This window comes from Vulpes lagopus, chromosome 22, assembly GCF_018345385.1.
Source record: "Vulpes lagopus strain Blue_001 chromosome 22, ASM1834538v1, whole genome shotgun sequence".
Taxonomy (NCBI): Eukaryota; Metazoa; Chordata; class Mammalia; order Carnivora; family Canidae; genus Vulpes; species Vulpes lagopus.
The window spans coordinates 1,339,666-1,366,788 of NC_054845.1; the positions used below are offsets into that span (position 1 = coordinate 1,339,666).

Genomic DNA, 27,123 nt, shown 5'->3' on the forward strand with positions numbered 1-27,123 from the left:
GGATTTTTACCTAGTAAATGCCACCTCCTTTTTAGAATATTTTGTAATCTCCCTGATAGAATTCATTTCTATATCATCTTTATCCATTGAATATACACATATATGTAATGTTTATAGCATCAAATATTAGATATATACATATATATCCACATCAAATATTATATATATATATCCAGACTAAGATATAGATAGATAGATAGATAGATAGATAGATAGATAGATAGATAGAGATACGGATATATTTGACAGAGTAAGAGAGAGAGAGTGCGCATAAGCAGAGTGGCAGACAGAGGGAGAGGGAGATGCAGGCTCCCTGCTGAGCAAGGAGCCGGATATGCAGCTCTCTATTCCAGGACCCAGGGATTATGACCTTTGCTGAAGGCAGATGCTTAACCAATTGAGCCACCCAGGCATCCTGGAGACTAATATATTTTAATTAGGAGTTTGTCTATCTGTCATCTACCTCTTCAAATCAAAAAACAATGCCTTCCTCATTCATCTCCATTTTAGCTCCCACAGTGGTGGTTGATGCAGGTACATAGTCACTAAAAAGAAGATGTCCATAAGGTCCTTCTGCAGTTTGAATTTTTTTAAAAGATTTTTATTTATTTATTCATGAAAGACACACACACACACACACACACACACACAGAGGCAGAGACACAGGCAGAGGGAGAAGCAGGCTCCACACAGGGAGCCTGAAGCAGGCCTCGTTCCTGGGTCTCCAGGACCAGGCCCTGGGCTGAAGGTGGTATTAAACCACTGAGCCACTGGGCTGCCCTGCAGTTTGAATTTTTAATGAATTTTTTCTTCTTTGTGAAATACAATAGAGGAGTAATTTACTCAAGATTCAAATAAAATTGTGAAAGGTTCATTTTTTAAATATATTTCCCCTTATTTTCTAGTTAATAAACTCCTATATTACATTAATTAACACTCAATTCAGTTATTTAAAATGATGTTATTTAAAATGATGGTGGAGATGTTGAAAGTTAAAAGATCTATATCTTTCTGTCTAGCTGGGAGATTGATGTACACAAATAATCAGAGTAATGCAATAAATATATTACCAAGCAAGCCTTGATAATGGAGAGGAAGAACCCTTTAACTCTGCTTAGAGGTTGGGGCGGGCTTCCCCACAGGAGATGACATTTGAGCTGAGTTCTTAGAAAAGGCAAGGGATATCCAGATGAGACTAGTAAGGGACAATGGTGGTGTAAAACCCATATCATCAAGAAATATGTGCTACTTTTAAAGCAACTCACTGAAATATTGAACTGATTATTTAACATTTCTGTGTCAATTTTCTCATGTGCACAATAAGATCATACCTACTTGCCAATCTCAAATGGCTGTTAAGAGTGTAACAACTGTTATGAGGATAAATGTGCAGTCATATGAGAAATTAGCATCATGAAGATGTAAGACGGAGACCTTGAGGGATCAGTGGAATTTGAATGGGTTGAGGGAAAGTGGCTTAGGAATACAAGATGGTAAGAATGATGTAAGCAGACTCCAAGGAGAAAAATCGGTTAGGTGAAGGAAAACTGGTAATTTCGGCAAGAATGGATGATAAAAAGTTAAGGCACAAACCCATAAGGCACAAGTACAGAAGTCTAGTTTAGACAAAAAACAAAGCTGGTTGCTTAATATGACTCAATATTTTTTTGTTGGGAGAGAAGGGAAGCAAATCTAGAGTTGCAGAAATGTCCAAACTGTGACAAGCTTTTTAATGCTCATTGTATCTCCAACTCCATCCTTTAAATCATGCAAGGCTGTTATATGTGGCCCTCAAACAATATGCAAACAGGTTAAACATAGATATATAATTTAGTGGGGCTAAAAAAATGAAAAAAGGGGATGTGATAAATTGTAACTCAAGGCAAAGAGAAAGACATAGAAAGAATCTTCTAGAGTGTGATTTTGAATCAATCATGATGTCTTTTTAAAATTTTTATTTATTTATGATAGTCACACACACACACACACACAGAGAGAGAGAGAGAGAGAGAGAGAGAGGCAGAGACACAGGCAGAGGGAGAAGCAGGCTCCATGCACCGGGAGCCCGACGTGGAATTCGATCCCCGGTCTCCAGGATTGGGCCCTGGGCCAAAGGCAGGCACTAAACTGCTGCGCCACCCAGGGATCCCAATCATGATGTCTTAATGGAAATCCAGATTCCAAATGATTTAAGTAATAAGGAAATGTATCATAAATGTATAATAAAGAGGGCAGGCATCAGAACTGGTTGCTCATGAATGTCAGTAGCTCATGAACGTCATGGAGACTCCAGACTCTTTCCACCTTTCCACTCTGTTGGCCTTGGTATGTTGGATTTGTCTTATGCAAGCTCCTCTTCTCAGTAGCAAGATAGCTGCAGCAGTTTCATGGGGAATGGAATTTCCATGGCTGGCTAGGACTAATCATGTGGAGTAGGATGTGTGCTGGGGAAGAAAGTTACATTGCTATCATTGCTATCAGGACAGGGATGGAAACATGGTGGCCCACGGGCCAAATTATTCTTGCAGGTGTTTTGTTTAACTAGTATGGCGTTAAAGAAACTGAATGAGCTGCTTACTTTTATAAGTCAGAAGATTTTATTTTAAAAAGTCATATTTATGTATTATCTTAAAGAATCCAAAGGTCTAGCTAACTGTGCCTGCATTCCACTTAGCTAAAGCTGGCCGGAGTACATTAGTTACTTCCCCTTTAGGCAGGATATTCCAATTGTAATTTACTGGAGCCTCATCATTCTCTAATACATTATATCATGGTCTGCTTTACTCAAGTTACCTACTAGCCTTTTACTACGGCGGGGGATTATTTTTAAGAGCTTTGTGATGCCTTTGTATCCATAAACATATCTCTTGTAGGCTTTTGTCCAAAGGCTCAAGAGAGCAGAAGACAAGGACCACATCTAGCTGGAGAGTGTCTTTGCCAACTCCACTGTATTAGTTGAGTGACTTTATTAACTTATAATTTCCATAGCCATAAAATTTAGCAACTGACAACTGTCCCCAGTAGGAATGTTATAAAGATAAATAGTTTAACTTCAGAGGAAGGAAGGATATATTTTTATTCATATTTTATTAATAGAAGAATTCCTTTCATATTTATGTTTGAGGTAGCCAAGAGCCAAAAATTTTTTTCTGTAAGGTTTTCAGTTAAATATTAGCCATTCTCATCTTTTGTAAAGTTTTAGTTCAAGGATATTGTCTGATGTTGCATTCTTCAAGTGTATTTACAGAATAGCTATATTACTTACTAGTTGTATCGCTCATCACTGATGAGTCAAAATTAAATAAAGTTTAAAAGGAATCATTAAAATGTGAAAATTGGATTTGTAATATTTTCTACAGTTATCATTGTTAGATAAGACAAACAGCTTTCAACATTATAATAAAGCTTTTTCTCTTTAATTATAAAATATTTCAAACATAGAACAAGAGGGAGAATATAACAAACACCTGCATATCAACCGCCTGGCTACCATATTTCCTTCAAATTTTTAAAATTATTTTTTAAAAAATCAATCATTACAGATACGTGTGAAGCTCTCTGTGTACATCTCTTCAATCCCATTTCTCATTATAAATAACCAGAAATAATAGCCACTACAATGAATTTGATGTTTATCATTCCTATGCACATTTCAAACTTAAATGACACACATATAAATCTATAAATAATATATTTTTTCCATGATATACCAATTTTGCAACAATAGTATCCTAATATACATATTTGGCTGAAACTTGTTTTTTCTCAACATTGTTTTTGAGGCTTATCTTCTTTAATACATTATACTGTATTAATATTAAATAATGTATGTTACCGTTATATGTAAATATCACATTATTTTAATTCATTCTCCTACCGATACATATTTAGACTGTTTCTATAGAGAATTTTTTAAAAATATATTAATTTGTTGTACTATTGGGGGTGCATATGAATAAGGCTCTGCCTCAGAACATATCACATGGTATTGTTACTGTGAGAAGCAGCTTAATCACAAACCAAGCTTTCTTTTGTAGGGTTGCTTCTTTGGACTTATAATTAGACAGAGGGAATCACAGTAACTGTAAATGTCAGGTGCTTAAAAAGTATAAATATATTTGAAGGAATCAATGCTATATAAAAGATAAATACTGATTTCTTTTTACCCCAGAACATCAAAATACATTACTGTGGATTCTTATGGTTTAAAAAAAAAGTCTGAATTTTGTATTTAGCTCCATACTTCAGTGGAATTCAGTAATTGGTTTCTGGATTAGCAATATGATTTTACCATTTGGATGAGATAAATATACAAAGATCCAGGCTCATTTTTCTTTTTCAGAACTTAGAAAATGTGGCAAATTTCAGATGTTGAATCAACATTTGATTTCATAGCATAAAACCAACATATCACAATGGATATAAAGCTCATATTTCAAACCACTAATTTTCCCTAATTAAATCCAAATATATATGACAGATTGAAATATCACTCAAACATTTCCTACCTGAACTTTGATTTTAATCATCCTTGAAAGAGAATGCCTATTTTGATGGTCCCTTCAGTGATACTCAGCTTCTGCTGCTCTAGAGGTTGACTGCCTATCTTTTAGAGTTCTCAAATATTCTCTGTAATCCATATTAGTCTCATGGTGGCCAAATTGGATGATATATCAGTCAACCTAAGTTAAGTTATTCTATGGTAATAATCCCTAAAGTTGGATGATATATCAGTCAACCTAAGTTAAGTTATTCTATGGTAATAATCCCTAAATTGGAATTACTTACAGGAAGGTTTCTTTCTCTTCATGTTATTTGTCAATCACAGTCATCTTCAACTTTGTTTCATCATTCTGGGACAAGGTGATGGGGCATCCCCTCTTTGGGACATGCCATTCTTGTCACACAAGGAAAAGAGAGATGTTAGAGCTAAGTGATGACTATTAAAGTTCCTGTCCAATGTAGCACATATCACTTCCTTTCATATTTCACTGAACAAATCAAGGCAAAAGGCCAAGCCTGCCAGACAGTTGGGTTGGAGGTAAAGTCTTCCCATTGGAAGGGACATAAGTATTTGGGAACAGTAATTTGATTTACCACAGAGGTTTTTTTCATTCTCAAGAAAGTATCCTTTTGATTGACTTGGAATATTTATAAAATATTATTTTTTAGATTTTTACTGAGTATACAAGCAAAACTTTCTTATCTCTGAGATGGGGTTTAGTCCAATTTCATATTCTCTATTATGTTACAAAAAATAAGAATTAAAATTACTTTGAAAAATCAATAAATATCTAGATAACCCATCCATATAATTGTGATCTAAGTATAACCAATATTAACTTTATAGATTCAACTAATTTAAATCTTTACCATATCACTACAAATGACAGAAAATAACTGATTACCACCTCACTCTTGTTCCAGCCAACAGGGGACCCACATGAGAAAAGAATTTCATGTAATTAGTATTTTGGATGAGACCATTAAAGTAGTCTCTTTCAAATCTGATGAAAATCTGTCTTACCATTTTTGTGTGATATCACAAAGAAAAGAGGTTTAATTTACATAGGTGGCAAATAATAGATTTTTAGATTTAATTATATAGACACGTACATTTTCATTTCAATCCAGCAATTCTTCTTTCTGTAGTAATTAAAAAAATTTATTTGTAAATAGCTGGTACCTTGGGCAGTGAGTCCAACTTTGCTTAATCTTATTGTCTTTGCAGCAGCCTATTTCTATTTTAAGATACTTTGGTAATTATTGGTTTGTTTTCTAAAAATGGAGCAAATGATCCCATTTCGGTGAGCTAGCTTCCTCTTAAATGGTATTTTATGATTAGATGGTTTAAAACAACTCTGTCTGGCTTTTCAATAACAGATGTGGCAACTAATGACATTGTACAACAAAATTTATTCACTAATGGAATAATAACAATAATATTTATAGTCAGTACTTATAAAATGCTACTGGTATTGTTCTAAGTGGTGTACATGTATTGCTTTATTTAATCTTAATGACCCTGTGAGATATGATATTAATATTATCCCCATTGTATAGCTGAAGGATCTATAATACTTCAATACAGATCTAAATTCAGCTTTAGAATATAAGTCATATTTGACAGGGTTTATCAGCAAGACAGGAAGTTGGCCAGCTAAAGCAGGAAACCAACAGAAGAAAGGGAAGTAGTAGCAGAAGCTGTTTAGAGGTTTCTTGAATCTTACTCTAATCTCTTAATAGAAGAATTTCAAACAAACAAACAAACAAAAAACTTACTCAATTCTTTTCAGCTGTTAGGCAAAGGAGACTTATTCTCTACTTACCTTTAGGTCAACAAATAATAACCTCTTAGATTTTGTGAAAGGCAAAATCTGGAACTTATACATAGGTTACATTATGATTTTGAAACATTAGCCTTTTTTAATCTTCAAAGGAACAGCGGAACATAGGAATTGTTCTTCTAGTTAGAACAGAAACAAAGTGCATAAATTCCAGTTTTTCCTTTGGATGGTTCATTACCTTCCCAATGGCTATGGAACCACTACCTCTTGGGGGATGGCTGCACTTATCTAGTAGCAAAGAGAAAGTCTATGAGTAGCTCTGACAATCCAACCACCTGTTCATCTGGAGACCCATTTTTCTATTTGTGGATGTTTTGGTGGACTGCTGTGTGGGTGTAAAATGTTTTTATAGGCATAGATTTTGTTTTATATAATGATATAATTTAACATGTAAATGATTAATCTAATGGAAATAATAATAATTATTTTAATATAATAATAATTTTATATTATTATTAATTATTAATCAGTTAACTCCAATTCATGGTTACCCAGTTGTCTTTGATTAAAAAACATAACAAGATTAAAAACAATAAAGAATCAAATGAAAGTATGAATGAGTCACATTTTAATTTTATTTATAGTAGTTTTAAATTGCTGTCTGTAACTTTTTCATGGTTTTCGCAAAGAGGGAATTAAATTTCATCAGACTCTAAGTTCTTCTAAATATTAGGAGTAATGTGTCCATTTTTATCAGCTCATCTCTGAAAGTAGACACTGTAGAAAACAATTACTAAGTTTGCTTTCCATGTTTGTTAAGTATACTCTAAAGTGTTTAAACTTTTTAACATTAGAAAGCAATTTCATAGGAAAATTAGAGAAACTAAGAGAAAAACCAGAAGGAAAATAATAACTGGATTTGTCAACAGCTTCGAGGTGGTTGAGAGAAGGGAGACAATCAAAACGGATATATCCAGTTATAGCTAAGAGGTCACACAACATTCAGGTGTATGCCATTGGCAAGTCCGATGGAAAGGCTAGGCATGGCTGTGTTTGTCACCTTTCCTTCAGAAGTTTGTGTTCCTTTTCCTGAATATATTATTGCTTAACTCTTCAAATTTTAGTGACAGGTGACAAGTAGTAATAAAAGTCCTCCAGGTAATTCCCAGTTGTTTTGACTTCTTTTCTTAAAGGTAATTAAGTAAAAAAAATAAAATTTTTTTAAAAAAGGTAATTAAGTGATTTATGCATCATTATTTTTTCCAGGTTCCTTCCGGTTAAAGAGCAGACCAAAAACTTTAAACATGGCAAGACTGTGACACGCCAAAGGTCACATAACCTGTAGGTACAGCCAGATTTCCTACTAATTCAGTGCTGTATTTTAAGGTTCACTACACCACTGAATCCGGCGATCAGGGAATGACACCTGCCACACACACACACACACACACACACACACACACACACACACACACACCCTTCCTGTCTCTTAAAAATCATCCCATCACCGTTTGGGGATCCAGGCATCTAAACGTGATTCTTTCAAGAAATCTTCCAAACACGTTTTGTCGTGGAGCCGGATTCGAGGCAGGCCCGGGGAGGGGGGAAACTCAGTTCATGACCTTCCGCAGGCCCAACTGGGTGAGTGGCGGCCTGGTAGCAGGCCGAGACGACTTAGAGACCCGGTGTTCAGAGGCTCCCTAAGAGGATGGAGCAGGGCAGCCCAGGTGGCTCAGCGGTTTAGCGCCGCCTGCAGCCCGGGGTCCTATCTTAGAGACCCGGGATCTTAGAGACCCGGGATCGAGTCCCGCGTCTGGCTCCCTGCATGGAGCCTGCTTCTCCCTCTGCCTGGGTCTCTGCCTCTCTCTCTGCATGAATAAATAAATAAAACCCTTAAAAAAAAGAGGATGAAGCAGCTTTTAAGATAGAAAACTTTCTGCGATTCTGCGTCAGGGACTCATTGCCGTGCAGAAGTCTCGAGACGCTAGTGTACAGAAAAAATAATAATAATAATTGTTTTTAAAAGGGAAGCAGCCGCGCTGTGGCATTTCTGCCGGCCTCGCCCGATCCCCAGCCCTCCCGATGGCTAAGTCGCATAGCTCAAAGGATTTCGCTCATTTTTTCCAAAACACTTCACATCTGGGGAGGGGCCAAGCATGGAAAGTTTCAAGCAAACGTAACATTTGGGAGGGAGACGAGGCTCCCCGGCGCCGCCGTCCCGGGCCCGCGGCCATCGGAGGTGCTGCAGCCCGGCCCCGCCGCGCTCCGCCCGCCCCGCCGCCCGCGGGCCCCGCACCGCAGCCGCCGCACCCCGCCACGGTCGCGCCCCCGGGGCCCCGGCTCCGAACGGCGCAGCCTCGCGGCCGCCGCGGCCACACCCCGCCCGGCTCCCACGCCCCACACGTCACCAGGCCCCGCCCCCGCCCCCGCCCGCCTCCTGACGCAGCGGCGCCCAGGGAACTTGACCGCGGCGGCAGCCAATCAGAGGCGGGGTCGAGGATCCCAGCCAATAGGAGCGGGCGGAGGGGGAGGGCGCGCGCGTCCTCCCGCCCCCCCAGCGGGCGAGCGCGGAATGTCTCGGGCCCTCCCCTGCGCTTCAGCCTCAGTGCGGAGTCGGCGGCGGCGGCGGCTGGAGCAGCAGCAGCGGCGGGAGGAGCGGCGGCAGCGGCGGCGGCGGCAGCGGCGGCGGCGGCGGCGGCGGCGGCGGCGGCGGGGACCGCGGGACCGGAACCGAGACCACACCCACGTCGCCGCTCGCGTCGTCTCCTGCGCTCTAGGCGGCCGGCGGCCCCCGAGCATCCTCCGCTGCCGAGCCGGCGGCATGATGCGGCTGCGGGGCTCGGCGATGCTGCGAGACCTGCTCCTGCGGCCTCCCGCCGCCGCCTGCGCCGCCCTGAGGCGGCCACAGCCGCTCGCCGCGCAGTGCCGGCGTGCCCGGGGCGGGGGCCCGGCGGCCGCGCGGCTGCTCCCGCGGTGGGGCGGGGGCGCGGGCGCGGGCGGGGGCGCGGGCGGCCGGCCGGCGGGGCCCCCCGCGCGCGGCCTGTCGGGCTCCCCGTCGGAGATCCTGCAGGAGCTGGGCAAGGGCGGCCCGCAGCCCCCGCAGCCCCCGCAGCCCCCGCAGCCCGGGGCGTCGCCGCCCGCCGCGCCGTCGGCCCCCGGCCCCCAGGACGGCCCCGGGGAGGCGGACGCGTTCGGCAACAGCGAGGGCAAGGAGCTCGTGGCCTCGGGCGAAAAGTGAGTGTCCCCGCGGGGCGGACGGCGGCCCCGCTCGGCGCCGCGGCGGGCGGGATGGGAGCGCGGCTTCGCGGCCGAGGAAGAAAGGGATGCCGGGGCCTGCGCGGCGCGCGCCATGTGCGGAGCCGCCCCGCCCGCCGGGCCCCGCGGCCCTTCCCCTCCCCCGCCTGCCTCCGTGATGCCGCCGGACGGGGCCCGCGCTCCCCCTGCGGACGGCCGGGCGGCTCGCCCCGAGCGGGAAGTGCGGGGGCTGCGGCGGCGGCGGGAACCGTCTCCGCTGCGCCGCGAGGCCCCGGCCCGCGGAGCGTGTCCTGTGATGGAGGCGGGCGCCCTCCTCGAGGCGTGGCAGCCGCGGGCCTTCCCGACTGAGCCGCGGCCCCCCGGGGACCGCCTGGGGCATCGGGGCGGCTTCCCTCGGGAGGCGGCGGACGCCGCGGGAGCGACACTCGCAGAAGGTGCTTCCTGTCGCGTCCGTCGGGGCCTCAGCCCGGGGCCCCGGAGCTGCGGGACGCGACCGCCACGGCCGGTGTTCAGGAGTCGCCCTCGGGCGCCGCGGGGGGCCCGGCGCTTGAGCGCCCGCCTTGGGCCCGGGGCGTGACCCGGGATCGAGTCCCCATCGGGGTCCCCGCAGCGAGCCTGCTTCTCCCTCCGTCTGGGCCTCTGCCTCCCTCTCCTTGTCCCTCATGAATAAATAAAATCTTAAAAAAAAAAAAAAAGTCGCCCTCAAAGGGCTGTATTCTCTCGATGACGCCTTCCAGTCGGTGTCTCTGCACTGGCTTTGCCGTCCCCCCCTTTTTCACTTTTTTTTTTTTTTATCACATAGGAAACAGCCTTTGTGATTTACATGTCTCCCAGAAATTTCTAGCTCATTTGCCCTTGAATAAGAAATCCTCTCCTAGCAATCACTTTGAAATACTTGAGCTCATGCTAATAACAAGGATGTGTTAAAAAATAAAAATCAAAAAAGAGGTTCTGTACTGTACCCTAACTAGCGAAGAAAACGGGTCTAGAAAAGGGCGTCCTTCAAGAAGGAGTATTTGCTCAGATGCCCTGGGCGTTTGAATGACCAATAAGCTAATGTTGTTTACGTTCAAAGGAGTTTATTCTTCTGCCACTGAAATTTGGAGTAATAGCTAGACTGGCTCAGGAGCCATCCGGGTACATGAGAATCCTGAGGGCTTTCAGTCCACGATTTAAAGAGTGCCTCCAGGCCGCATAAAGTTGAAGAGCACTGGCCTCGAGATTGCCAACAATTTTTTAAGTCTTGTTAAAGATGCTATTTCCTGAGTGCTCTGGTTTCCAAATGTAGTTTTCCTCCTCTGACTCCTTTTTGCTTCTGTGCGGTAAACATTTCCCTCGTTCTGAGAGGTCAGGTTCAGTTGATCCTGTTATCCTTTGTAATGCTCAGCTTCCGAAGCATAGTTCATCCCTCCGTCAGCAAGCCATCTGGAATGCCAGGACTCAGGACTCTGCCAGGTTTTATGGAGGATTATTAAAAGAAATAACCATGTGATGTAATTAAATGAATTGACATTTTACAAAAGGCTTAGGACAATATTTGATATGTGTTAAACGCTACCTATCTGTTAAATAACCTGGCAACGAAATTGGTCTCTGAATTTTAGGCTCACACGTGAGAAATTTGCTTTCCTGCTTTACTTGTTCTATTTTTTTACCCTTACCATATTATATTCTGGAAAGAGCCAGTTACCTACGTATCTTTTTCCTGTAGTCACATTGTTTGAACCAGCGTCATCCTAGGCATGAACCAGCATCATCCTAGGCTATGCCGTCTTGTCCTTTCCTTTTTCCTTTTTCCTTTTTCCTTTTTCCTTTTTCCTTTTTCCTTTTTCCTTTCCTTTCCTTTCCTTTCCTTTCCTTTCCTTTCCTTTCCTTTCCTTCTTTCTTCCTTTCTTCCTTTTCTCTTCTCTTCTCTTCTCTTCTCTTCTCTTCTCTTCTCTTCTCTTCTCTTCTCTTCTCTTCTCTTCTCTCTCTTCTCTTCTCTTCTCCTTTCTTTTCTTTCTTCATGAGAAGCAGAGAAACAGGCTGAGGGAGAAGCAGGCTCCATCCCGGAACTCCAGGATCACACCCTTGGCTGAAGGCAGGCGCTAAACCGCTGAGCTACTGGACTCTCTCTTTACAGTCAAGAGAGCTTGACTCTCTTCTTTTTTTAAATTGTTCTCTTTGCTTCCCTGGCTCTTTTTTGGGATTGTTCATTGAGTAAACTGTGAGGCTAAAAGCCTTAGCTTCTTTCCCACTTGTCTGTCTTCTCAACAGCATGTGCCTTCTCTCAGCTTTGACTCTTATGGTGATATGTGATCTTTTATCCAGATTCTTTTCTCATATTTATCTCTACACGTTTGATGACCCAAATTTAAAATCTGTATCCCCATAGTCATTTTTCTGTCCCATTTCAATCTATTTTGTATACTGTTTTGAAGTTAATTCTAGAGTTCAATTTTAAACTACTATTCTTCTTCCAGAATACCAATACAGATTGGAAAGAGCACTATATCAAAATCACAAACCATGCTGTAGCATTCAGTATTCTTGATTAACCTTTATGCCAAGTGCTTGCCCAACATGGACATTTTATACACTTCTCCATCAAGCATGCCATGCTTTCATTTCTGTAAAGCTCAGAAATGTGTATTCTCTCTTAGTGAGTTCCTGAAAAGGACTAGCAGGTGGGGATGAGGGACATTTTTGTTACCTTTTGCTTGGGCCTATGACAGAAAGGACTAGGCTGGGAAAACATCAGCACATGTGGGCTCTTTAGTAAGCAGGTAATTTACACAGAGTACAGTATTGACATTAGAGGATAAAGTATTCATTAAAACAACAAGATCATTTTTCCCCTATCAGATTGGGAGATGTTAGGTTAAATGATGCGGAGGATGTGGGCAATAGGAACTCTTACATTGCTAGTGGGTGTATAAATTAGTTCAGCTAATTTTGAAGGGTGGTTTGATGGTATCTGTCAAAAACTGCATATCCATGATGCAGTCAGTAATTGAATGTTGGCTCATCTACACAAAGTCCTGGCACTTAAAAATATATTTTAAATTAAATGTGCATAATTAAAGACCTATCAAGGGGCTCCTGGATGGCTCAGTGGGTTAAGCGTCTGCCTTTGGCTCAGGTCATGATCTCAGAGTCCTGGGATCCAACTCGGAGCTCTCAGTCCTGAGTTGGACTCCCTGCTCAGCAGGGAATCTGCTTCTCCCTCACTTGCTGCCTTTTCCCCCCTGCATGCTCTTGCTCTCTAAATAAAATGAAATCTTTAATATATATATTTATATCTAATATATTTCTATTAATCTCTAATATGTATTTATATATAGATAATAATTCTCCACTATATTAATATGTATATAGTGAAAGCAAATATTTTCAGCTAGCTTCAGATTGTGTGACTTATTTTGGTAGTTCATATTTATTAAAGGGAAAGTGAGGGACAAAAGGGAAAGTGAGGGGAAAGGAATCATTATATTGTATGCTGTGATAATTGGATCTCAAAGTAAGATTAAATGCATTTCAGCAAACACTGAATTGGGTCTATACAACAGTACTGATAATGAAGTTGAGACACTATTTGACAGATACAGATAATTTCAAAGTGAAAGAGCCTCTGGAAATAGGTAACAAATTATCTCATCCTTTAATAATGCATTTGCTTTTAATTTGTAAAAGTGAACATATTTCCAATTCACTTAAAGTCAGGATTGAGAGTATATTTAATGGGGGGCTTCTCAGTGAACCCCTCTGATTTTATTTGTGATTCTATTAAAAATTTTTTGTAGGTTACAGTTTATTAGTGAGTTTTTGTTTACTTTTAATGGCTAGTTGTAATGTATACCACAGTATTTTGGCAGCCTAATGTTTATATTAAGCCACACACATCTATTTAGTCATAGAAATATCTGTGGTGATCCGTAATTAATAAACTGCATGCTTCTTATTTTTAGATGAAGTTCACTGAAAGCGTGAATTAGATCTTGAACTTTAGTTTCTTTGAGTTTTAGCTGCTGCTTTTCAGGCCTTACTGTTTACAAAGAAGTCTGCCTGCCTCAAAATCAGCTAACTCAGGAAATGACTACCGAATTTAATTCAGTTTTTAAATGAGGCAGTAGGTAGGGAAAAGTAATGGTTGGGTGGGGCACTATTTTAGTCTAAAAAACCTAAATGTCATCTTGAAGAGAACTTAGCTGAAAATGTTTGTAGGTTTGAGTTTTTAAAAATTACTTGAAATATGTAAAAAGATATATTACTTCCTTGTGATTATGAAGTGAAGAGAAGTTATGGCTGTAGAAACTGAAAGTCTGATTGTAGGATTTGCATTTCTTTCAGGCGCTCAGTCTTTAAATCCTGTATAAATCAAGGAGTTGCCTGTCTGCCCTTAACACCTTTTAAGTCATTTGCTAGTAAGAGGAATGCTTAAGAAAGTTGAGTAAGCATGTATTAATAAAAATAGTTACTAACTATTGATAGCTCTAAGTGAGTTAAATAGCTTGCAGGTAGGGACACTTATGTTATCCTGGCATCTACTCAGGTATAAAATTGCTTTGGTTATGAGACACGGTGCAAATGACTAATTATTGTGCTTAGTGATTTTCCTGGCTACCTACAATGGCAGTAAAAGCATGTTAATTTGTCCTTTTGGCTTCCTTTTGGGAAGTATTCTCTGGTTGGTATGTAACATTATTGCTTACTGATTACTAAAGAAAACTTTATAGTGAATGCTAATTTTAAAGCATGAACTATTGATACTGCATAATGAACAATAAGTTGACGGCTTTCAGGATTTGGATATATGTATATTTCCATTACAGACCTCTAAAGTTTTTTTTTTTTTTTAAAGATTTATTTATTTTAGAGAGTGGAGAGAGGTAGAGGGAAGGGAAAAGAGAATCTCGAGCAGATTCTGCACTGTGAAGCTCCATCCCACAACCCTGACATCATGACCTCAGTAAAAACCAAGAACCAGACACGTAACCAAGTGTGCCACCCAGGTGCCCCTAAACAAATAAATTTTTAAAATATATGATTTATTTATTTGAGAGAGGGAGAGGGAGAAGCAGATTCCCCTGCCAAGCAGGGAGCCCACCTCAGGGCTTAATCCCAGGACCTGGAAGTCATGACCTGAGCTGAAGACAGATGCTCAACCCAAGTGAGGCACCCAGGTGCCCCTAAAAAAGATTTTTAAGTTATCATCTTCATGAGGATATTCTGAGTGACACAGGCACTTAAATCCTTGGTTGGAGTTCTTAAAAGTAGAGACTTTTTGAGAACAGTTTTTAAATTATATGAAACCTTATATATACATACAAACTGAGTTGTGGAAAGATTTATTCACTAATATTTTTTAGCACAGCATTATGCATACTAGTGAAGAGTGGAGAAAAACTTGTGTTCAACATTAATGGAATGGTTAAGTAAATTAGGGTACGTCCATCTGAGAGTTTCTTATCTAGTCATTTAAAATGTATATGGAGGGGATCCCTGGGTGGCGCAGTGATTTGGCGCCTGCCTTTGGCCCAGGGTGCGATCCTGGAGACCCGGATCGAGTCCCACATCGGGCTCCCGGTGCATGGAGCCTGCTTCTCCCTCTGCCTATGTCTCTGCCTCTTTCTCTCTCTGTGACTATCATAAATAAAAAAAAAATTTAAAAAATTAAAAAATAAAATAAAATGTATATGGATACTTTTGGGGGTATAAGAAAATGGTAAGCCAAAAGTTAGAATAAAAAATATTCTGTGTGGTATGATCTCAAGTGATACTTAAAAAATAGTGATACTTTAAAAAAAATGCTTAGAAAAAGTATTCAAGGAAAATAAACTGAAATGACATAAGCAGTTGTCGATGGACATTGTTTTTCCTGCCTCTTTAGAGTTATTAAGATTTCTCCTTATAAGTATAGTTGACCCTTGAATAATGGGGAGGTTAGGGTGTCAAGGTGTCGAGCCTTGCCCTGGCCTAACTTAATTACTGATAGCCTGCTATTGACTGGAAACCTCACCAATAACTTAAACAGTCAATTAATACATATTTCATTATGTTTTATGTGTTATATGCTATATTCTTGCAATAAAATAAACAAGAGAAGAAATGTATTTTTTTGTTTTATAAAAAATTAAAAGAATTCAGATAATTAGGCTTTATGTGTAAAATGTGTGAATATAGATGCTGTGTGTGTGTGTGTGTGTGTGTGTATATATAAATATATCCTAAGTGAGTAAAGTTTAAAGTCTTTAGGAGGACATCTATTTTTAGCAGCTCAAAACTGAGAATTAGAATAGGAAGTGACTTTAAAGACATCTAATTCCACCTGATTTTACATATTTTAAAAGTTGGCCACATGTACTAAATGGCCTAACTAAATGACTAAAGTTCATACAATATTAGGACTTGGTTTTTTCATCCCCAGTTAGCTCAACAAAATACTGTACTGAATTGATACTTTTTTAGGTACAAGATTGGAAGAAAACCTGAAAAAAACCTCATCTCTCCAGCTGATGTTTTTTCTCTTCTGTTATATACCCTGCAAATTGTTATTCATCTCTGTTTCCTTGACTAGAATTCTTTACCTTAGAATGTAGCACTTTCCATTTTCAGAGCTGTTTTGTTTTTGTATAGCTAAAGTCGGCCTTTCATTAACTTATACCTATATATTTTAGTTATTTCAAAGACATCATTTCTAGTATTGCATTAAAGTGATTACAGTAACAATTCACATAATATCTCTATTTTTACAACTAGAGTGATGTATTAAAGGACACTTGACTGAAAGAGTAGGTATTTAGACATCAGGGACAGCCTGGCCACTTCCTCACAGAAAGATAGCTTTGGTGCTTCTTAACTTTGGCATGCTCTTGAGTATGGTTCAGTAAAGTCCAACAGAATAGCAGCCCTAATTTAATACAGTCTCATCCTCACTTCTTGTACAGGATGCAGTTTTAACAAGGTGGAACAACAGTTTAGTTATCTAGCATAGTTCCCCTATTAACATTTTGGTTAGAAATTCTTCAATATGTAAGGAGTCTTACCTTTTTTTTTTTTTTTTTTTTTTTATTTATGATAGTCACAGAGAGAGAGAGAGAAAGGCAGAGACACAGGCAGAGGGAGAAGCAGGCTCCATGCACCGGGAGCCCGATGTGGGATTCGATCCCGGGTCTCCAGCATCGCGCCCTGGGCCAAAGACAGGCGCCAAACCGCTGCGCCACCCAGGGATCCCTAAGGAGTCTTATCTTCCATTATTCTGAATGAACTCCAGGTATTCCTCCTAAAATGGAGGGCTGATTACTGAGTGTAGTTGGTGTGGTATACCAGGAAGTATCCAGGACTGGAAACCAAAGACCAGCTTTCCAGGACTAATTCTGGTCCAGCCGCTTAAGAATTGTGTGACATTAGACATGTTGCTTGGCTTTGAGACTCTGTCCTTATCTGTAAACCTTATTTTAGCACATAGGTTTTAAGATAGGAGGAGATTCTTTCCTAAAGGTAAAGCCTTACAGGATGTAAGGTTTTGTTTTTAAATTACACCATTAATTAGCCTTGAGGCAAAATGATTTGGAGAATAAGCAGAACTCATCACTTTGTCAGACTTATATGATACGTGGTCAATTCCCATCAGTTCACCTTTCAATCCCATAGGTTTATTTAATTAAATACTTTTTTGAAGTATGATTGACATGCAGTATTATATGTGTGTACAACCTAGGGATTCCATGTTTGTATGAATTGGGAGCTGATGGCAAGAAGTCTAGTTGCCATGTGTCACCTTAGAGAGTTGATACAATATTATTGAAGATGTTCCCCAGGCTGTAAGTTACATCCTCATAGCTTATTTATTTTATAACTGGAAGTTTATACCTCTCAATCCCTTTCACCCATTTTGGCCTCCACCTCCCAATCCCTCTGGCAGCCACTACTGTTCTCCGTATCTATGAGTCTCAACTGGTTTAATCTGCTAATTTCCTGGTGTTGATGGACACTTACCAGTCAGATTACTTTAAATTCAAAATGATAAACTAAAAACAACTCCAAGTTTTTTTAAAGGTCATTGTTTTAAAATGACAACATAAGTAAAAATACCATTCTTTTGGATTCTGTTGATTTTTTTTTTTAAACCTAGTTGTGGGGGGATAAAAAGGTTTCGATTATCTAAAAGGTTTAGCAGACCATACTATGTATTTGAGTTACATGGGGTTGACCCCCATAAAAAAAAATTTAAGGAAGGTAATACACCAGCCTTGAAGGTTTATAGTTTAGAGAAGTCAGATAATATGAAACATAATTTAACAAAAAAGAACAATATAGTTGGTTTCAATTTTTTCTTCTCATTTTTTAGTTCTTAGTAAAGACTTGCTTTTTATTTTTCTTCTTTCATTTGATACTAGAGTTTTTAACTTAAAATTTTGAACTGGTGAGGGAGAGTTGCAGTATTCCTCCTAGTTACAAAGTATAACCTTGATTCCCCAGTACATCAACACAAAATTAAATGCTTAGGGCAGCCTCCCTGGCTCAGCAGTTTGGCGCTGCCTTCAGCCCAGGGTGTGATCGTGGAGATCCGGGATTGGGTCCTGCGTCGGGCTCCCTGCATGGAGCCTGCTTCTCCCTCTGCCTGTGTCACTGCCTCTCTCTCTGTTTCTTATGCATAAATAAATAAAATCTTAAAAAAAGTTAAATGCCTACTTTTACTTCCTAATACTTTTCTTGTGCTTCTGTCACAGTACTTGCCACACTGCTGTAGTCTTGGCTCTCCTGGATAGCATCCTTACTCTTACTCATTTTTATATCCCCAATGCTTAGTACGTAATAGGCTGTATAAGAAAAGTACCAAACAAACTTAGTGATGCAGCCCAGTTCATGCTAAAAAGAATGGAAAATCTGGTTGGGGGAAGCCCTCTAAAATGATTGATTAAAAGGATCATTGATGGCCTAAAGGGTTAGGAAAAGGAGGTTCATAAACAGAAGGCTTCTATAGAAAAAAATTAAAGATGAGATAGGATTTATTTACAGGTTTGTGAGTCTATAATTAAAAATAAGTTGGGGTTCCTGGGTGGCTCAGTTGGTTAAGCACCTGCCTTAGGCTTGGGTCATGATCCCAGGGTCCTGGGATTAAGCCCTGGTTTAGACTCCCTGCTGACACTCTCCCTCTCCCTCTACTGCTCTCCCTGTTTGTCTGCTCTCTATCTCCCAAATTAATAAATCTTAAAAAAATAATTAAAAGTGATAAGTTAAGAATAGGTAGTACAAAGCCAAGTATAGGGAACTGAATACCAGACTGGGGAACTTAAATTACTCCTTTGGAGTAATTTCTTCCTGTTTGAAAGTTTGGGGAGAATCTTGCCATTCGTTTTTTCACCAGAGTGTTGAAGCTAACTTATTCTCAGATCAGAGTCAGAGGATTTAAATGCTGAGATATGCAGTACATTTTTTAAAAATCAATTTTGACCCATTTATTTTGTGAGCACATCTTTTTAGAGATGACTTGAATCTCTCTTATATGGATAAAAATTAGTCTCATCCAAAAGCAAGTAAATATTAACCTTTTTCTAGCTGTGACAATAACATGGTCATTGAAATTTTTTTGTGCTCTGTACCATAAGCTAAAGAAGAGTATATGTTACTTATTTAGCTTTTAGGCAAAGCAAATACCATTTACTGGTGTGGTAGATACATAGAAAGCTTATTCTGCAGTTTTTTAAAATGACAAACTACCGTTATCTGAAGTTTATTTGACAAACCATTTTCTGTAAATAATTGGCATGTTCTTTTCCACTGATGTTTTGATGGCTAGCTCAGTTTTTTAAAAAATATTAAGCCATCAGAATTGTTAAATGCTGTTTAATGATTTTGGATCAGGGTAAGATCTAGAAAAATTGAACCTTATGAAAATAATAACTAGCTAATAAATTTGAGAGCCAGTATACTGTAATGGTGAATAATTTGGACTCTGCATTCAGGGAACTAGGTTCTAAACCCATTTTTGCCACTGTGTAGTCTTGGAAGCTTCTTGACCTATCTGAACCTCTGTTTCCATTATATATATAGAAATTCAAATTGAACTCCAATAAAAAAATTTAAAAAGAAATTCATATTTCCAGGATATGTCATTAAGTTATGATAATCCTATGTGTTAGTTTTTAAAAACTTTGGCATGAAATTGATACATTTTAAAGGTCACTCTAAAAACTACAAGTTGTTGTAACAGCTTTTATTATTATTTATTTTATTTTTAAGATTTTATTTATTCATGAGAAACACAGAAGAGAGAGACAGAGACAGAGGCAGAGGGAGAAGCAGGCTCCACGCAGGGAGCCCGATGTGGGACTTGATCCCGGGTCTCCAGGATCATACCCCGGGCTGATGGCAGCACTAAACCGCTGAGCCACATGGGGCTGCCCTGTAACAGCTTTTAAAGCAAGTTTAAATGATGTTAATACCAACATTAATGTTTCTTTCAGGAGAAATTTTATATGTGCATATAACACTGTTGATGTTCTGTGAGCCAACATTATACTCTGTTGTCTTTTAAGATAGAACTATATGGACTGCTAATAATAGGGAAGTAATTACATTAGGAAATAAGTACATATGGTCTTACTCAAGTATGGAACAATTAAGTAATTGGGTAATCCAGGAAATATTTAGATACCTAGAAAAGTTCTTTTTAACAGTACAAAAACACTTTTAAACAGACTTGAGTTGTGTAACAGTTTATTTTACAAAAGTAATATATATAGTTTTCCCGTGAAACTTGATATTATACCTATGGCTAGTACAGAATTGTTCTCCATTAAGTTCTAAAATTAAGAAAATGAGTATTCCATTCCTCCTTTTTCTTTAATTTTCTCTTTCTTGAAATACAGATTAAAGTTTTCCAGAATATTTTACACACACAGACACATATTTGACTCCCTCCTGTTCTTAATAAATACTGATAGGTGAGGAAGAGATCATTTAACCTTAGATTTGTAATCCTTGTAACATCACTATAATATTTAGTAATTGATATTTAGAATATTGGAATGTGTTGATTATAGTCTCAGAGCTAAAAAAAAAAAACCCCACATTCTATAAGTTCATTATAATTTGTTTACTTGAAAGCTTTTCAATGGATAGGAAAGAATTTCTTATTTGTTTGGTTAATTATGATATCTTAAACTAGTTTATTAGTTAATTAAGATTTTAATGTATTTTTTATGGTAAAAAATTTTATTCTAACAGTTGTCTTTGTGATTTGTGACATTTAGTCTGTATATGTAAGCCTAGATCACTTAAGAAATATTCACTACAATTACCATCAATTGAGTACTCATTCTCTGCCAGTCAGCATTCTAAATGTATTGAACGTTTGAGTCAGCTGATCCTCACAAAGACCCTGAGATAAGCACTATTATCTCCTCTCAGATGAGGAAACTGAATCATGGAAAGGTACTTTAATTTATCCAAGGTGACTCGGCTAGTAAGTATTCTAGCTAGGATTCAAAAACTGAATTTATTGTTCAGTACGTAATTGCTGTCTCTCCCAGATTTTACAATTAGGTTAACTATTTTAATATATAAATATAGTCATTGGGGAGATCTGCGTAGCTCAGTGTTGAGCGTCTGCCTTTAGCTCAGGGCATGATCCTGGATTCCCGGGATCTAGTCCTGCATTGGGCTCCTTGCATGGAGCCTGCTTCTCCTCCTTCTGTGTATGTTTCTGCCTCTCTGTCTCTGTCTCTCATGAATGAATGAAATGTTTAAAAAAATTAAAAAAATATATAGTTATCATATTTAAAAAAAAAATAAAAACAGAAGAAAGTGTTGACTCTTCTTACCTGAACATTTCCTGAGCTCTATAATTAATATGGAGTGTTGTGTTAGGCTATACAGAGGGTAGCACTGTAACAGATGACTAGGCATTAGTACCACTAGAAATGGTAATCAAGATTTTAAGACCTGGGATTAAAAATACCTGTATTCATGAATAAATCCTCTTTTATTTTTTCAGTGTGGTTTCAGTAATACTGGTTTGATTTTGGTAAATTTGCATTTATCATGATAGTATTCAGTAATACTGGTTTGATTTTGGTAAATTTGCATTATCATAATCTTGATTAGATTAGCTCAGCTATAGTCTGATTCAGTGATTGATTGTTCAGTGATAAATATACCTGAAATCCATTAGACGGTTCACACATGGATTAAATTTGTTTTCTTTTCTCCCCTTTAGTAAAATAAAACAGGGTCTATTACCTAGCTTGGAAGATTTGCTGTTCTATACAATTGCAGAAGGACAAGAGAAAATACCTGTTCATAAATTTATTACAGTAAGTTTTTATATTTTTCTATCCTAAACTTTTTTAAAATAGTAATACGGAATAAAAAATACAGTAATATTGAAATGTAGTTTTAAAGGTCATCTGACATGTAGATTCTGGCTGACACTGTTTCTCTTACTATGTTTTTAAATTTTCATCGTGCTCATTTCAAGGTAATCAGTGAAAGAAAATGAAAGAAACAATGACAAACTTGTCCAGAAAGTGGGTAATAGTGACACTAAAATGCCCATATACATATTCAGGTCCTGGGTAGAAGTTTTTATATACAGGAATAAAAACTTGTAGTTGGAATAAGCATATACATTATTTGCACTATGTATTTACAAACTCTTATTTTTTTAAAAACAGGCACTCAAATCTACAGGATTGCGAACGTCTGATCCCAGGTTGAAAGAGTGTATGGATATGTTAAGATTAACTCTTCAAACAACATCAGATGGTGTCATGCTAGACAAAGATCTTTTTAAAAAGTAAAAATTTCTGCCAAACCTTTAATGGTGATTTGCTATGCTATATGCTGATTTTTCTTTTAAAACAAAATTGCATTTTTGAAGGCCAGTGCTTCCTGTGTAACTGAAAAAAGGGGGAATTTATAAACATCAATTGCTTGAAGAACGTGGTGTGCATAACGTTCTATATTACACAGGGGCTAAAAGACTTCCTTGAAACTGCTCTGAGGCAATGTAGGCATGGATGTTTCCAATTTACAGTATCTGGAGATTGCACTCAGTTTGAAGAGAACACATTCTTGTAATAGCTTAAATTGATCCTCCAGTTTATCTGCATGTCTTAATAGGCTTTTTCAGTAGGGTCTGTTTCTTTTCTACAAGGTGACTTAGATGACATCATAAAATGAGGCGGCTTCAGACAGCATGTATTCCTTAGATTTACATATCTCCAGTGTCTGCTTCTCTCCTCTCTTCAGACATATTAATACATAGGCTTTTGACTACTTTTTTTTCCCCTTCAAAATATTTAAAAACTGAAGACACTTTGGATATTAATGCCTTGATTTGATTGAATGAGCATGCTTTTTTTGATTTTCCTATATTTGCTTATTTATGATTTATCTTCATTAATGTATTCGTACTTGCCTGACTTCTTAATGATTTAAAAGATAATATGTTTATAATGAATCCCAAAGAGGTAAATCATATTTTAAACTTCTAAGAGTTAGGTAAAAACCAGTATAAAACTATAAACACTACTTGAATACTAGCCTTTTTCTAGACCATGGGGTATGTTGAGGTAGATCCAAAGAATTCCAGCATCTACCTTGAAAATGAATTTTCATGTATATGTGTATTTTTACTTATTTTTCTTTTATTTTCTTTTGGGGACTTGATTTGTCCGAGATACCTCCTAGGATATCCTAGAATATTAAGTTATTTGAAGGTATAAGTATTCAATTGAAGTCCTTCACAGAGTTTCCTGGCCTGCTTTGAAGCACTGCTGATAGTTTTGGATTCTTATCTTTTCACCACAAGACTCTTGATCCTGCTACTCAGCTGATCTTATAAAGTATAGATTTTAGGTTAATGTTGGAATTCATGTTAGGAATTTTGAATCCTCAAAATATGTTTCTTTGTGGAGGGGAGGAAATAATTTATGGTTAGCTATGCCTTTGCAATAAGTATTATTTTTAGTGTTCGTGAACTGTATGAGCAAAGTATTCTTGATTATGGTGCCTTCTGAAGGGTTATTTTAGTGTATCTGAGAATGAGGTTGTCAAAGAGATGGGTGGTAAATCTGTTGATAATAGGTATGAGGAATTGCTTTGGAATTTTAAGTGAAAGTGGTATTTTATACCTTTTTAGTACTGTTTAAAATTTTTTATGCTTTATAAACACGTTATTTAAATATGAAATTAAAAGTGACTTAAATATACTGATCATGAAGCTAGAAAACATAAGCATAAAGTTTTCTGCCCATAATTACATAAAAGAATAGCAATTACCATATTTTAAATACTAATCCAATTTTTAACAATTGATGATTGTGATATAGGCAGTTCCCAACTTGACAGATGCTTAGTGTTTTATATGAACAGGCAGTGGAAAAATCTCAGTGTATAGGCATAATTCTTTTCATCTCTAGAATGAAGTAATTCAAAACGTCTGACTTGGTTGAAGTCAGTATTTTGATGTATCACCTAAAAAACCTAAAAAACATTGTTGGTTAATATATTTAGCCTTTGATGGTAATCTGAGAAACAATTGTTACATATGACTTTTTTTTTTTTTTTAAGGGAAAATTCTAAGCATACTGTTTGGAGCATAATCTATTTGAAAGTTGGAGACTGCCTGTACCCATTTAGTTAATTAATTGTTTTTAATGCTAATAATCCTTAAAACTAATCGAAGTGGAAAATTGTGTTGAAAATGAATGCCTTATTCATTTATGCATTTTTAACCATACAAATATTAGAACTATTTTTATGTATGATCATAATTCTTTGGTCTTTTCTGTTTCGGAGGAAAATGAATGATAGTCTTTGCATTTGTATATTGCTTGATTTTTCTATTATGTTATTTTACTGATGAAAAATTGTGATATACTCTAAAACATGTGCATTATAGTTAATCATAAACTTTTAAGATGAAAAGATGATTATTATTTCAAGTTTACTGATGAGCAAATTAAACAAAGCAAGGGAAAGTTGTGACTTGCTGAAAAATATGAGCCCTTCCTTCTCAGAATTCATTTTTGTATAGGACTTCTAATTTTCTAGTTCCATTCATGACATCTGTATTCACATAACTCCCAATGAAAAGCATTGACTCCTGTAATTTCCATCAGTTTGCAGTAGACACTGAATGGTTACATTGCTTGTGTTGGCCACAGTAATTCACCTGAAGTCAGTTGCCACAGCTTTACCAGCACCTTCTGATAGAGGGCTAAAAAACAGCAAACCAGTTTCACTGACTGTACAGTTTTGTTAATTATAAATCTTCCTTTTAAAAGTGCTGATTAATTTTAAATAGTTAGTTAGTAGTAAGTTAATAATTTTAAGTTTGCTTGGCAGTCATGTTTTTTCACGTTTAGCTTTTTGAAAAATTGGGATTTAGGTTTGATACAGATAGAATGATCTAAGATTAGGAATTGTCTTCTTTTCTTTTGAGAAATGTGTTCTTTAGTGTATATTTCTTACAACTCTCATGTCCAAATTGAATTGCTATTTATTTTTTAAATTTTTTGAATTGCTATTTAAAACATCAAATATTAAATCAGTGGCACACTTAATTTTTAGATTAACATTGGAACTATGAGAAAATTTATCAAAATTTATTGAAGTAAATATTTGTTATCTCTAGGATGTCCCATTATTTCTCTATTGGTTAATAATGGAAAGTAGGACTATATATAGTTTTTTCATGCTGTATTTGGGGCACATCTTCATTATTGGAAATAACCTGTATTATTTTAAATCAATAATTTTATATTGACCAAGTGAGTATATTCTCTGATTTTTAAATTAATAGTTTAAAATGAAATCTGGCTTTTAATTTGATGTTTCATTTAGAACAATTAAAATACTGAGATATGAAAATTTCTCATTCACCACAAACTAAAAAATACTGAGTGTCTCGTTCTTCTTTCTTCATTTATCTATTTATAATTGATGCAAGTTATTTACTTGCAGGTACAGTTTTCATACCCATAAAGTAAGGAAATCATCTTTCTCAAAATGTTGATGTTTTCAGGGTTGAACAGATGAATAGTATTTCAAACTCACTTTAAAAAAAAAAAAAAAGCCAATTTGGATGGTTTTTTTCTTCCCAAAGAAGCTAATCTAGTATCACATCATTGACCTTTGAGGAATCCAGTTACATAACTTCCCATAGTTAGTGGCTTGAGTTTCTCTTACTGAATTACTGAGACTGTTTAGAAGATGAGCTTAGAAGACGGTTCGCTGTAACATTACAAAGCTCTTCTTTATGGTTAGATTAATATACTGGTTTTCTGGCTTAAGCACTTTCTAGAACAAAGCAGAATGTTTGTTCAAATCATTAGATTTGAATCATGCTCTCCCATCCACATGGTTTACCATTATCTTTTAAAATAGTTTTTAACAATGAGACCTTTTTATTTTACAATATATTATATATCTTATAGTGAAAAAAAACAATATGATACCATGTTTTTGGGTATTCATATAAAGTGAATTAAGTCCTACTTCATATATAATTTTATTTAAAGTTATACATTACTATAAGCAATTTAATAGGTATTTTATTCTAATCTAAAGTTGATCATATCTCCATTTGTTAGCTTGGAAATAGAAATTTTTCAGACTGTAATTCAGGGAAAATATGTTAAAATATAAAAAGTTTAATTTTTTTATGAAATACTACTAATAGTTATATAGGAACTAAGGAATATATGCCTGAGGTTATCTAATGGATAAACAAGATTTCAACTATAACATTATTACCGTCCAATTTTTGTTAACCAGATGTCATACTGAATGCTTGTCAACCTTGGTGGCCTAAGAAACTTGTCTTTAGATGCTCTTGATATTTACCCTGGTAGATGCTCTGCTATTTTAATCTTTGACACAATTTTTAGGCAATTTATTTCTTTAACTTGTTCACAGCTTACAAGCAACTGCATGAAAGACCGCTTGAAGGGAAGAAAATAATACAGAAAGTATAGTTTATAGATTTTTAGTTACATAAAATGAGTATTTTCTCTATTGTTTAAATACTCTCCTAAGTAATACTGTTATTACCTAGGACTAATATTTGAAAGGCACCTAGTCAATTAATGTTTTTCTCACATTCCACAGATGTGTTCAGAGCAACATTGTTTTGTTGACACAAGCCTTTAGAAGAAAGTTTGTCATTCCTGACTTTATGTCTTTTACCTCTCACATTGATGAGTTATTTGAAAGTGCTAAAAAGCAGTCTGGAGGAAAGGTAACATTTTTAATGTGAATATTTTCCTAAACCAGTCAATTTATTTAGCTTAACTTGTATAGAAATTCAAGTTGTAGAGTTTTCTTGTCCTTTGCTAGTTAAAAAATTTAAGTCAAGCGAAACTACTGGATTAAATACTTTAAAAGTATTTTAAATATTCAGCTTTGTTGTTTGGGCTACAAAGAAGTCTTAAGAATTCTTTTTGATTTTCAGATGATGGAAATGGCTTTTACATCTTTCATTAATAAGAGTATTTTAAGAATTTCTATGGATGTGATATTCTCGAGCATTAAATTTTAAAAATTCTCTAAATAAAATACTAAGGACTATTTTATTTTTTCTTTGTATTGA

General features: G+C 37.6%; 1 protein-coding gene across 3 annotated transcripts in view; it reads left to right on the top strand.

Annotated features, from left to right (window-relative positions):
* The first annotated feature begins 8,897 nt into the window (after nucleotides 1-8,897).
* GLS (glutaminase) overlaps nucleotides 8,898-27,123 on the top strand; it is a 75,517-nt gene continuing 57,291 nt past the window's right edge. For all 3 annotated transcript variants that reach the window (XM_041737352.1, XM_041737353.1, XM_041737354.1), the window contains exons 1-4: nucleotides 8,898-9,521; nucleotides 21,745-21,841; nucleotides 22,202-22,323; nucleotides 26,643-26,772. In XM_041737352.1, the coding sequence (XP_041593286.1) occupies nucleotides 9,109-9,521; nucleotides 21,745-21,841; nucleotides 22,202-22,323; nucleotides 26,643-26,772 (762 nt within the window). In that variant the 5' untranslated portion in view covers nucleotides 8,898-9,108. The remainder of the gene's footprint in view (nucleotides 9,522-21,744; nucleotides 21,842-22,201; nucleotides 22,324-26,642; nucleotides 26,773-27,123) is intronic.